The 14,383-nt window shown below is 37.6% G+C and overlaps 1 protein-coding gene across 3 annotated transcripts in view; it reads right to left on the bottom strand.

The window, feature by feature from the left end:
• Positions 1–554: 554 nt before the first annotated feature.
• The window catches only part of LOC101859923, a gene marked incomplete in the record, with an annotated part of 55,218 nt that continues 41,389 nt past the window's right edge, over positions 555–14,383 (bottom strand). For all 3 annotated transcript variants that reach the window (XM_005095459.3, XM_013080892.2, XM_013080893.2), the window contains 10 exon segments: positions 555–1,464; positions 5,714–5,788; positions 6,598–6,700; positions 8,669–8,745; positions 8,944–8,995; positions 10,626–10,704; positions 11,261–11,352; positions 12,292–12,363; positions 12,763–12,826; positions 13,296–13,396. In XM_005095459.3, coding sequence (XP_005095516.3) covers positions 1,394–1,464; positions 5,714–5,788; positions 6,598–6,700; positions 8,669–8,745; positions 8,944–8,995; positions 10,626–10,704; positions 11,261–11,352; positions 12,292–12,363; positions 12,763–12,826; positions 13,296–13,396 — 786 coding nt within the window.

Raw genomic sequence — 14,383 nt, 5'->3', positions numbered from 1 at the left:
TTCTCCCACATTGGCATATATCTCAATTTCTATTCAAGATAAATGGGTATTTAAAAAAAATCAAATACAAAGTAAATGAACCAGCTCTAACTTTAAAATGATACCAATAACTCAATGTAATTCCCCAAAAATAGACAAGCACCCAATTCCACCGTGCAGTGACACATTTGTCATGAAATGATTGTCATACCTCAATCAACACAAAAAACCCCCATAAAAGTTGTTCATTGTGCGGATCTCAGATTAACCCTTTTGCTACCAGGCCTGCTTAGTAATGTTACCATAGAGCATTACACTGTCTAAAACCTGGCAGAAGAAGCTGCATCTCTCACAGGAGTTAATCGAGTGGGTGGAAAGCAATGAAAACTCTAAAAGAACTCAACTCAAGGCAGCGCTACTTAGGACTCGAATCCTCAAAAAATGTTCACTGTGTCCTCCAAATAATTTTAATATTGCGATGGACTTGTTAAACAGTGAAAGATAATTACGTCTACAATATTTGTATGTATAATAAATGTGCGTTGATATCCCTACAATGTATTTATGTATGGTTATGTTTACCCTTCCCCCCCAAAAAAATTTTTTAAATACAAAAAATAATGAACAACCAAAAAAAAAAACGTGTTCATTAGGACATCAATTTAAAACTTTGCCTTCTTAATAAAGAAACAAAGCAACATGAGCATAGCAAACATTGGGAAAATGAGGACTGGATCACATTTTATTCCATCTTTTATTTTATTCATCTATATACTTAACACCCAATTTTAAAATCGTTCAGGAATATTTGTTTACTCATTTTTCAAACTGATTCATTCACTCCTTTTCTGTTCATCTATTTTTCATTTATTCCTTTACTGATCTAGGAATATCAACATCGTGAGTACATTGTTTATGTTGATGCTAACAATCATGTGACATTATGATCAAAGCATCTGTGCTTGATCAATCTAGAAATAAAGAAACATTTGCATAGTAAACATCATGAAAATGAGAACTATGGATTTCATTTGTCTATTTGAGTATTTGTTCATTTGTCTTTTATTTATTCACTTATTGATTTATTAATTCATTCATTCATTTATCTATCTATTTATCTATTGATTTATTGACTCATGAGAGTCACTGTAAATCACAACAGCAAACATAAAACTTAAAAAAAAAAAACCCTTGCAAAAGTTACAAACAGCAGAAGATGTGTCTCTTGTATCGGTCCAACTGTTCCTCGGGGCCTCAGCTGGTTCAGTAGCCAACTTGTTAAACTGAACATAAGTAGAACCATTAGCCAAATTGTGGGACTGAACACGTAGAACCAAACAGTAGCCAACTTTTTGAACCAAACAGTAGCCAGGTCGCCGAGTTGGACTGATAGACCCAACCAAAAAATTGTGACTCACTCTTGAGGTTCAGATACGTCGAAACGTTTGACCAAACCCAGACGGCCGTCTAGGTGAAGTTTTTCACCTGAAAATAAATCAATTTGAGTAAAAAATGACACATCCTGCAAACTACAAAATTCATGTTCAGATAAGCTACAGAAAAAATCATAATGCTTTTTCCCCATTATACTCCTACATGATTTTTAGAAAGTCAGACAACAACAAGCTCTTATCATACTGAACACATGGAAACTTCTCAAGGAACTGCATACGAGGACTTTGCCACCACAAGCATTGCCCTTCTGCTGCAGGCTTCAGATCTTGATTATTCTTTCTAACCAAACTGAATTGCAACTGGCCTTTAAGGTATAGTTAGTATCTGTCTTTTTATGGCCGGTATAGAGAAGCTTGGAGTCTACTGTCTGTTCAGTTTTGCCTTCAAAGAAGTTATATTTAAGTTGCCTTTTACACCTCCGTTGACACAATATTTTGATTACTTACACGATGGGCTTTCCACCCTGCCTGCCTGGGCCCACCCAAACTAACAGAGAGGATACAAAAAGCCAACAGAAAAACTGAGATACTCTATAAAAATTCTCCCTACTCAAGATTCGAAATTCGGTCTCCTGTGTGCCCCAGCGAAGTGCATAACCGCTGCACACACAGAATCTTATTAAGAAACCTCCTACAGTAGGAGGGAAGAAATCAAACAATTACTACCTCTGTTGCTCTTTGCATTGAACGCGTCAAAGTACATTTGTATGAACAGTCAAAATTTTCCAAGACAGCCACCCAATATCCAGAAAAAAATTGATTGTCTTCGACAGGTGGATGTCTCGGACAGTGTCAATATGATATAAAAATAAAAACACAAAGGTGGAAATGAGGCACGGTTGTTTGCACAGGTGATTGTCTTAGATATGTTGCCGACATTAAAACAAAAAAAAGAATAACTGAAAAACACAATAAGCATAAAAATACTTTGACACCAGACTCAAATGGTGAACCCAGTGTAATGGAATTTGACCTTCTTCACAAAATAATTAGGATCAGATTTACACTTCAAGTAGACCTCAACTGACACAACAAGGTGTTTGGACAATGTTATTGAAAGAAGAACGAGATGGAAAAACTAGCACTACACCCATACTGACAGAGTTAATTTTTTTGGATAATATTATTGAAAAACGAGTGAGATAGAAAAACTAGCACTAAAAGCATTCTGACTGAGTTAATTTTTTGGGACAATGCTATTGAAAAACGAGTGAGATTGAAAAACTAGCATGGCAGCATACTTCTTCTTCTTCTTCCTCATTCTCGATGACAGCAGCTAGACAGTCAGTCCGATGTCGCGTACAAACTGTGTAGTTCGTTTCAACTCTGAAAGACTGCCATAGAGTTTTCACTCAAGGGGAGCCACATTCTGCCACGTCTGTGAGCGAAGGGTTTTGTAGCGCGGGCATTCCTGAAGGACATGGTTGGCATCCTCTTGGTCGTGTCCACATTCACAGGTCGCTGTTTCTCCCACTTTTAGTTTGGTGTGCATATTTATGGTGTTTGAGTCTGTTGTGGCCACAACGGAGTCTAAAGATTGTGACTTGGTCTGCTCTAATTAGTATGTAGTAGGGGTCATGTCTGTTGTGCTTAGGGTGGGACCTTTTCCATCTGTTTCTTAAAGCAGTTTTTATTAGTGTTTTTGACTCTGAGAGATCCATGCCATCTTCAATCTGGGTCATTTTGGCTCCTTCTTTGGGTAAGCAATCTGCTTTTTCATTTCCATGAATGCCAAAGTGACCTGGTATCCACTGTAGGGTTGTGTTGGCTTGGGAGTTTAGATCACACAGGAGTGAAAGGAGTTGTCGTACTTGGGCTGTTTGTGGCTTTTGGAGAGCTTGCAGGACAGATTTTGCATCTGTGAGGATGACAGTGTTGGCTTTAGATTTTGGGTGATTCAAGAGAATGGTGGCTGCTGTTTAGAGTGCTGATGTTTCTGCTTTGTAGTTGGAGGATAGAGATCCTGTGGGGATGGAATGGCTTTCTGTTGTCCCATCTATCCACTCTATGTAGATACCTCCACCACCGTTTCTGACAGCATCAGTTGCTGATCCATCTGTGTAAACTCGATTCCACAGGTTGCTTGGGAAGTTTCTGTCCAGGTAGTCGAGCGTCAGTGACTTGAGTATTGGGGGAGGGCCTTCGGATCTGGTGCCAAGTTTTTCTAGGTTTTCTCGAATTTGAGGGGGGTGATTAGAGTGAAGGGGGTGGACTTGACACGGGTCTAGTGGGGTTGGAGATTCTTCTACAGAGATTTCGAGTCCAGAGCTGGAGTGTCTGGCCATATAGAGGAAGCTTGTTCTTTTAAGGCGTTTGCTCTGGCTTTTTGAAGATTTATCCTTCATTGGATGGGTTGGCATTCTTTTGATCTTTTCCTGATGAGCAATCGCTTTCAGATTACGTCTGTCGTTCAGGGGTTCTAGCCCCGTTAGTGTTTCCATGACATGAATGGGCGTGGATCTCATTGCTCCCGTGATGATCTGCAGATTTTGATTCTGGATTCTTGCTACTTTGTGGAAATTGCTGTCTGATGCGGCAGCATACTGATCAAGTTAATTTTTCCCTTATGAAGAACTACGTTCAGTGCTGTTTTTCACACAAGTCAGGCGATTTCTCGGGCAGGGCACACTGACCCCGCCAGTAGATCTGGCTGAGACATGATAGGAAAAACAGTATGTCTTTGGGCCAACCAGGAAAAATGTTTGACCCGATTCAGCTGGATTTTGGACTGTCATGATCTAGACAAGTCATTTTTTTTAAAGCACAAGCTATCTGACATTTTTGGCTGTTTTGAGTTAACAAAACCATGAGATTAAAAACCAAATGCGCCATCTGCACTATCAAAATCATAAAATTATTTTGTGTCGTTATCAAGATATGCAAAGAATTGTATTCGAAAGCATGACATGGAGTGAAACTCAAAAGCTTTAACATCAAATTTTTCAAAACTTGGAGCTGAGCAGATAGAACTTTGTAATTCTGAGGTAGTGAAGTGTGTCAGCCAACAGAATCACGTTGACCTGTTAATTATAATAATCCTGACAATTCTCTGTACAAATCACAACATTTTATGTACATGCAAAATCTTAAATGCTGAAGCTAAGACAGAAAACCGCAAGAGGCACACATACGAGGGTAAAAATGAAGCATTTAAATGTTCAAAATGTGGCAAACTCTTCTTCTTCTTCTTTTTCTTCTTCTCCTTGTTATTATTATTTTATTGTTATCATTATTACACAAAACAAAACACAATCAAACTGACAAGAGTGAAAAATGAGCTGGGCACAAAAAATTAAATGTTCATAATATCTGTTATGTGTGACTTCATCAATCTAGATCTACATACTGATAAGACATTTTGAATTAGGCATTATATATTGCATGCATAGAGAAGAGTACATTACACATGTGACCATGTGTTTCTTTTAACCTTGCCCTTTCTGACGTTCTATCAAACGTAAATTTCTTAATAGCATATCAAAGTCGCAAAAGAAAATTATTTTCTTTATCACAGTCATGTGATGCAAGAAAGTATGCAGCTAGAAACTGGCATGAAGGCTGACAAATCTGGAACGCTTGTTACTCTTATCTTCTTTTAAATAAACAACCCTATTTATTTGCATGGCCTTTGAACACAACTGACATTGCTAAAGATGATCACCTATTGTTGAGGATAAAAGTGGTTGTCTTACACAGGAGGACATCTTGGACAGTTGTCATTGTAATGAGAAAAAAAATGCAAAAAGGTGGAAAGGGAAGAGGCCATAATTCATGCAGGTGATTGTCTTGCACAGGTGGTGGTTAGAGCAGGTTCCACTGTATGTGATATGAGCAGCACACGGGCTGCTAAACATAAGGTGTTTGAACAGGAAGGATGAAGTTATGATTTAATAATATCTCCACTCGTCACACAGTTGAGCAAACAAATAAGTGCAAGCGCAATTTTTTGGAGGTCACATTTAGTGTGCACAGAATTTTCTTCATTCCTGTTTTTTTCCTGGTATGGTAAGAGGCTGTGATCTTTCTTCTTTTCAATAATTGATTTTTGTTCAAAGATCAGATTTCAATACCATGTAAACAAAACAAAGTGCCTGTGACACACAGTTCAAGTGCAGTGAACATTCACTACCATAATACCAAAAAACACAAAGTCTATGAGAAGATCACAGGGGTTCGCCAAAATAAGAAGCCTTTATGGAAACTCATAAAAAATGTATAAAAAGCTTGAGAAATACACAAAGGGTGGAAAAGTAACATTTTGTGATAAAAGTTTGACTCACCAGATTGAACGATGGAAGTCGCATTTGCCACATTGACCACACAAGGAATGCCATACTCCCTGGCCACAACAGCACCTGTGTCAAATGGAAATACAAAGTCATAGTTATTTAAAGCTGTAGGAGTTTTAACAACCTAGTATCGCAAAAATACAGTTGAAATTGTAAAAAAAAAATGGTGTAATGGCATATGTTTAACGCCCCTGTCAACAGTTAGGTTAATCAAGATGCGGGACCTCCGAGTTTAAATAGGAAATTCATGTAAGGTGCCTTTCCCAAGGACAAAACGTCTTATCAACTTTGAAATTGTCAAAAAGAAGAACCCATTTTTGAAGAGAAAACAGGAGCTAATGTATCTTGTTTTCAGCGCTGTCGTTATGTGTAAGTAATAAATATATGGTTGAGAAAGTTCTTAAGTTCTTCCTTGTAAGGTTGAAGTGGTTTTCTTGAGCAGATGACAAGTCTTTTCTTGTGTGTGTGAGGTTTCCTCTCAGTAATCATGTCATAGATGTAAAGCACTCAGACCGTATACTTGTATGGGACACTGCACAATATAAATGCAATTTATTGTTATTATTAAAGCCACAGAATATGAACGTGACAGAGGGTGCCCAAGTCCCTGGTGACTCATTGGAGCAGAGGTAGATAGGACTATCGTCAACACCCAAACACCCAGCATATTTAAATCTAAAGTCATCTTTGTTCTCAACTCCTTGACTACAGTTTAACAAATCATTACAAATTAGGTTAAAAGGTCACACTAATTATGTACCTAACACTATCACAAGCATCTTTTTCTACTAAACATTATTATAGTGTCAATTTGATAATAATGGGCAAGGGAAGAAAACAAAAAGAAAAGACAATATAACCCTCACTGAGCATACCATGTGAAATGAGGCCTCCTAGTTCGGTGACAAGTCCTCCTATGAGAGGGAAATACGGCGACCAACCAACGTCAGTGCTGTTCACCACCAGGATGTCCCCTGCCTGAAGTCGTCAAAGAAGAAATGTGTCACGACGCGGTGTAATCAGGCGCTCGTCAATTTTCGTGCATGTGGAGTTATCGATATCATCTTAAAGCTAGCTCATTTATCTTGCTTTTCATGAAAAAAATACCCATCTATCTGGAGCAGAAGTGAAGATATTTGTGATTGAAAGAGGTAAGTTCACTTGGTTTCAGCGGTAAAAATAGCGAGAAAATGGCCGCCAAAGTTTGGTAACTTCAAAGGCTAAAGAGTCCTTGAAAACTGAAAAATTACATATTTTGAGCTTTTAACCAACGTTTTTCAATATAATTCATTTGGAAATGTGTTTTTATTTGGAGGTAAGAGGATTGAAAAAAACCCCCCCAAAATTTGATTAAATTGCGAAACTGGAGGGAAAACGCCTGTTTCCCCAATTTTGTTATTTTGACGAGAGCCTGATTTCACCACAATGCCTCACAAATAGTGTGTAGACAATCTCATAAATACTGTCCAACTTATCCCCCTGACAACCACTAAATGTTGCGGAGAAAAGCAGTCAAGCGGTCATCTTAGACAGGTGGTCTTCAAGAACAGTGTCATCATAACAAGGAAAAAAATGTAAGGGGCAAGTGGGAAGTGGTTTTCTGTACAACGATTGTCTTGGACAGGTGGCTGTTGGAGCAGGGTTGACTGTTTATTGATATAATAATAATGCAGATAATTTCTATAGTGCCCACTCCTGTGTGAACACAGCTCTAGCCGCTTTACATAAAAGCATGTACGAATTATATTCACACAGACACACACACACACACACACACACTCACGCACACACATGTACACACATGCACGGCAAACACTCAGCTTCTGTTCAGTCTTTTAGTACATGTATGTTTTATGCTTTTTTCCGGATATTTAAACAAATTCTTTTTACATTATCAAATTGTGCCATTTTCTCTGATAAGAATAGCATAAGCAGTGGACTTTTTAGACAGCGAGTCTCAGACTCAATATCTTTTATAAAATTATGCTCATCAATGAAAATTACTAATTGATAATACATGAAAAGCATACAGTTGTCATGAATAGTGAAGAAAAAGGTGTGAAAAAAATAAGATAATGTTTTTTTTTCTTTTTAAAACCTTGCCTTATCCTAACACTAGACGATGTTAGACTACTCCCAGAGGTCCACCTATCCATTTTTGAAAAAAAATAAAAATTTATAAATAAATTCAGTACGGTAATTCAGACATGATGTACCAACGGCACAGGTTTTTAACTGCAGATTCGTAGATACAGAAAAAGACTTTAAAATGATACTAGACTTATTACATGTCCTGCTGTGATGGAAGATGGATGGGAAGAGGGCTTTTTTTCTATACGTGTGGCCTAAATAAGGTCAGGTGGGGGGCTAGCTTATATAGGCCATATGAGGCCTAAATAAGGTAAGGGATGGGGGTTTAGCTTCTTTTGGCCATATGTGGCCTAAATAAGGTTAAAGAGGGGGGGGGGTAGCTTAAATAAGGTCACCCTTTTCTCAATGTGCTGAAAATTTCACAATGACTGAGATGTTTTTGCCGAGATACAGGTATAATGCTGATGTATTCCATCTGCATCACCCCTGGTACGTGAAGACACAGGTTGTGCACTCGGCACACTGGGAGGGTGGAAAGTGTTCACTCTTTAAACTTGGAATCATTTTCAATGTTTTGACATATTTTTGTCCAGAACTTGAGAAACATGTCACTGGGTATACAAGGAAAAATGTTCTTAAAAATGCTAGAACTGTGTCAAGGTGAAAAAGGAAGTAGTTTATACATTTATCTAACACTTCTAAGTCAAAATAAATCTATGTGGATTCATAAGAGATTGCATGAGCAGTAATGCTTTATGCACCCAGCAAAGGGACTGCCCACTTTGGGACCGGACAAGTTTCACAGGATGCTCCCATCATTCACTCTGGGTTATAGAGTTAAAACAATATACATACCTGAATAACGGAAGCTTCTTCCAGCTTGTGTACCACTCGTGCTGGACCAGTGACTTGCCCCTGACTGACAGGCATACCTGGCAAAGAAAATCATTTTGTTCGAGCTTGTAGCTAAGAATTTGTTAGAGTTGTAGTAAATGATTTCTTTGAGTTTAGGACAAGCAGCTTTGAAGTCTAATATGGTAGTGCTGTTAGTATGAGTCTGTCTTTAAAGATTAAACGTAAGGTTCAAATCTCTGAGATACAAACTGTTTAGACTTATCCTTATTTCTTACCTTTCAGACATGAAACTCCTTCACCAACACTGGTGTCAGACACTGATGTGACCTGCAGACAGAAAGTGGGAACACTGTCATTAGTTGCTTTACTCTAATGGCGTAGACAAAGAAAACAAAATTAACATGAGACTCTTTGACTGTCATTTTTTTGTTAGTAAGAGTTTTTCGGCACTTGCAACACAATAAGGTCAAATAAGTGCTGAAGAATAGAGGTGTTACAAGAAAGTAACATGCACAAAAAAGACGGAGGAGAGATAAAGACGATAGATGTTTGATAGGAAAAAAGGAGCAAACCACACCAGAGCACCCACCAACCACCCACTCTTTGACTGCAAAGAAGAGGAAAGGCAAATGAGCAGAGCGGACACAGCATATCTGTACGACAAACTAGATGGAAACTTATGAAACAGCAAAAATTTACACCATAGCAACTCACAATGCATAACAAGACAAATATATAAAATTTATATTTCAACTACCTTTTGCTAACATCCCTTTTAGACTGAAAAGAAAGGGCACACTATTAAAATGTATTTAAAATATTTGTGTTTTCAGTATTTCCTATAATAACATGTTCCACAACAATCTTAATAGCAACCATTCTTGATTCTTTTCCAAATGACATTGATGAACAGTCTGATGAACCACATTTTGTTCTAATTCAAGAACAATTTTATTGCACGCACAGGAGAAACGCTATGACTTTGTCTAAATGATCATTAACAGCAAAATATTCAACAAAATATGTACCAAAACAGTCAGCAGCCCTCATCATACAGATCAAAACTAACAGGTACAATGAAACAGACAGAAAAATTCTAACCTGTCTTCAAGAAAATATGACACAATCAAAACGAAAAGCAGATAGGACACGTCCAGTAAGGCCAATCTCTGGCTGACTTTACATGAGGGGTTTCTAATTTAAAATTATGCATGGTCTGATAGAGTTAGGAGTCTGGGTTAGCTTGGGTTGTATCAAGTATTCCATGAAAAAAAAAGTTTTGATTACAGAAAAAGAATATTAAAAATACAACTTTGAAATCATGTTTACAACTCATCAACAAACACCACCGGAAAATGTCAAAAGCCTGGGCAATGGTAGCTCTTAAGAGATAAACCCAATGAACTTGTGACACTGATATATCGGTGTGCAAGTTATTTGCCCCTGCTCCGAAGCACCGATATATTGGAGTGTGCTAGTCTACCATAGAACAGTAGTCCGCACAAGGATAAAAATGATGTCAAAAGGACTTGTAGGCTAATGGTAACTATTGTAAAGGTCAAGGCAGCTCACGGAAGAGGGAATTAGTTTGAATAAAGAAGGCAGGCAGAGTTCATGGAGTGTTTAGCCATGTAGGCTTGTCTTTTCTCAAGAAGCCAGGGGACAGGTTATTTTGGGTTCAGAATGTCAGGGTTCATTGGGTTAAAAAAAAAAAAAAAAGAAGACTCACGGCAACACCTTAACAAAAAGGTACATGTCAGAACAACGTGCAGGCTGCTCTAAACCCAAATTTTTATGTCAAGTAGGGGCCGCAAAATATTGTCCAGCGGATCAAGCTATGAGTTTGAGACTCCTGCTCAACATAAAACTACAATCCAACAACTACTACAATAACAACAACAACAACATAACAACAGCGACAGATGAGAAAAAATCAGGGTTTTATTTAGTAACTCACAGGAGTGGGGTAAGATCGACTGAGCTTTGGAAACCGTAGCTCCATCTGCTGCACAAGGACCTTACGTCTTCTCTGTGCTCTGAAAGATGCAAAAGTGAATTATTGTATCAAATTCACAAAGAGAAGTACAGCAAAGGACAGATACTTTGTCTTGTTTCCGATAGTCCTTACTTTTTAAGAATCAGAGAAAACTTCTAACAAAGTAAACTCTGGTCTTAAATTTAAAAACCCCCAACCAATTTTAAGTTATAAGAAACCAAAATTCAGTTTATCAAAATATAATGTACATTTGACAGACTGAGGTGTGCTTGCCATCGCAAATATTCTCACATAGATTTGATGTTTGAAGAAAAAAAAAAAAGAAATACATTTTCAACTAATGAAATAGAAGACCTAACTCGCTATGTTTAGGGTGGTTTTTTTTTACAATACATCAACAATGACGATGTCAGCAATGTGTTATATTATTCAGAGTTGTTTGAGTTTTTGTTTTCTTTCAAAGAAACAATAATTTCCTTCCAGCTGGTCAACTTCTAACTCTCCACCATCACTTCATCAGCCAGCCACGTGTCTGAATGCAAGAAGCCCAAAAGGAAAAAAAAAGGGTAAACAATGTGTTGTAGCAGGCCACTCACTTGATGATTAGACGGGCAGAGCGGCTCGACAAGAGAGATCCGATCTCCTGATGCGTCAAGAAGTACAAGAGATCAGCATCCGGGAGACGGCCCTGGACAGAGACAGCAGAGAAATCACATAAAATAAAAATGGGTGATTTTACATCCTTATCAACACTATCTAGATAATTTAGGAGGCAGACTTCAGACCTCGCCACTCAGGGCCATCCCTGGCTGAGAGATACTATATCCCAGCAGAAAAGCTGAGATACTTGAAAAAGAAAGCAGAGAAAGGAATCACTCTACATACTAGGTGGTAAACTGTTAAGTACAGTCAAAATTGTTCAAGATGGTCGGTCGAGGAGAAAGGTGGTTGTCTTAGTTTTAGTTTTAGTAGAGTATTCACGGTGCTTGCAACCTCATAAGGTCATATTATTATGAGCACCAAGGGGTGGACGTCAACAGAGATGTCCATTCAGGGAATCAGGCTTACTCTGCTCACCTCTCTAGCTTCAACAGCACAAAGTCAGCTTCGACTATCAAGGCACCCCGGAAATAAGAATGTGACAAACATACAAAAGAAGTAGAGGAAAATGACAATAGTAAGGATTAGGAAAGAAAAAGCAGCAGTTCCCTGATGCAGTTCAGGCCCAGTTATGAGCATGACATTGATGAATCAGCCCATTTACAATTCTACTGTGCAAAAGAACATGTTAATGTTTCCCCTTTGGGAATGGCCTAAAGACACTTCAGTCAGTAGCACCGCCCGGGGGGCAGTCTTGGAGTGTGGGATTAAAATGAACACAAAAAGCAAGAAGGGAAGTGGGCATTGGTCACTTATACAGGTGACCGTCTTAGACGGCTGCCCATTAGAGCAAGTTTGACTATACATGTCATAAAGTGAAAATTATATCAAGTTTTATAAAACAAAGGTCACCAGTGATTATGTGACAACTATTCAAGGTCTGGTCATACTACAGTTTGTCATAGATATTGCGACAATAATTAGGCAGTCAAACTAAACTCCCTCAAACTCAAAATGCAGAACGTACCTCTTTGTGCATCAAGCCGGCCAGCCTGTGATATGCCAGTTTGAAGATCTCACTCATCTGAACGGAGACAGACTGGGGAGGTCACAACAGAGGAGATCAAGTCAGACAAGACCTTGTTGAGTCTATAAATAATAAACAGCAGATTTAACCCACCAGTTGCTTCACCATATTATAACACCTCCCCCTCACAAAAAACAAACAAAACAACAACCCCCATTAAAAAAAACAAAAAACAAAACAAATACAAACAAACTTTTAGTCGACAAACTGTTCAACTATTTAAAGCCGAGAAAGCAGAATTCTTTTACGAGTGAGAGATAACTGTTTCTTTATTTTGGAAATCGTACACATACATTATGAATCTTTTCCTGCTTTTTTTTCAACGTTAAGAATTTGAATTTCGACAAAAAATTCTTGGGCACATGCATCCAATACAACAGATTATAGAAATCCAAGGATGAAATGACTTACTTTGCCCCATTCCCTTGCTCCGACTGCTGCCCACGCTTTTGGCAATAACAGCTTCATCAGGGATCTGGTACAGAATGACAAATACTGTAAACGAGTATGTTCTTTATAGTGACAAGGAAATTTTCATGCTTTTTTTGCAGCCATGGCCAAAGACTTAAAATTTCCTCAGAGAAATAGCAAGCAGGTCTTGTAATAAAAACTAAAAGAAGTAACTTATTGTCGGCAAGCTATTAAAACGAGTTAAATCCAGAAAGTAAAATTTTAATAGGAGAGAGGAAAGACTTCCATTCTTTTAACAATTGTTGAATCTATTATCATTAAATACTATTTTTTTTTAAATTAATGAAGTAGAAGAACAGTTTTTAAATAAGATTAAAAAGAAAGAGGAAAGTTGATAATGATTATATATATATATATATATATATATATATATATATATATATATATATATATATATATAAAGAAAAGAACTGTAGTATAAGCCATTAATTTCGCTAGCTGTAATGTTTTTTAAAATCAGATATTAATTGTACCTTTTGTAAAATGACAGACTGGTCTTCATCCTTTTCAAGAGTTCATCAATGCTCAACATTTCTTTCTTGGATGCTTCATAAGCCTTGGTCCTCAGCATAATCTACACATCAGAGTAAACATGATGCAGTCTGTTCATGAATTGACACTATAATATGTGAGGTGGTGTGGTAAAATCAGGCACTTGTCAAAACAATCAAGTCAAAGAAACCAGCATTTTTTGGGGAGTCATGCAAATTTACGAAATAGTTTTCTTTTTTTTTTGGCTTAACATCTTTAATGCCCTTTAAAAACACATTTCTATGTGGATGTAACAGAAAAAAAAGTTGATTAAAGGCAAAGAAAAAGAGCAGTGGAGCTTGTTTATACTGAATTCTGCGGGGCCGTCTGATTTCTTTCGGTTAAGCTATGTTTTAGGTTTAAAGAGATTGGATTAAATAATAACAACAAAAATAGAGAATTCTATTTTCTTTTGATTTACCGGCTTTTTTCAATTAACCGCCTTCAGTGTTTAAGCAGACTCAACTGTACAGAAAACTCATATTCTGTCGGACACAGTTGTTCACACAGGATACATGTAGCACAAATATATGTGAAAATAATAATATTGAGAATTGCAAATCTAATTAAAATGATGATGGTGATGATGATGAAGTTAATGTTCAATCTACATCACTAAGATCATGCGATCAGTATCTTTTAAGAGTTCCTAGAAAAGGGGGTAAAAAATTAGCTGAAAGATCGTTCGCCCACCTTGCTCCGTCAATTTGGAACTCTCTTCCCCAACTATGTATCCATTTATGTATTTTGTGAATTGCAGTGTATATATTATTTTAAGCTCATTTCGTGATGATGTGTAAGCGTGTGCGTGTGATACGCAAGTAGATGTATGTGTGTGCGTGTGTGTGTGTGCGTGTGTGTGTGTGCGTGTGTGTTTGGCATACATATGTGTGCACATGTGTGTGTGTTATGTGTTCGTGAGTGTGTATGCTTGTGTTTGTGTGTGTGTGTGTGTATATGGTGTTTGTGTGTATATGAGTGTGTGGATTTGTGTGTGTGTGTGTGTGTGTGTGTGTGTGTGTGTGTGTGT

The sequence above is a fragment of the Aplysia californica genome, unplaced genomic scaffold, assembly GCF_000002075.1.
Source record: "Aplysia californica isolate F4 #8 unplaced genomic scaffold, AplCal3.0 scaffold00104, whole genome shotgun sequence".
Taxonomy (NCBI): Eukaryota; Metazoa; Mollusca; class Gastropoda; order Aplysiida; family Aplysiidae; genus Aplysia; species Aplysia californica.
This window is presented reverse-complemented; position numbering and strand designations above follow the sequence as displayed.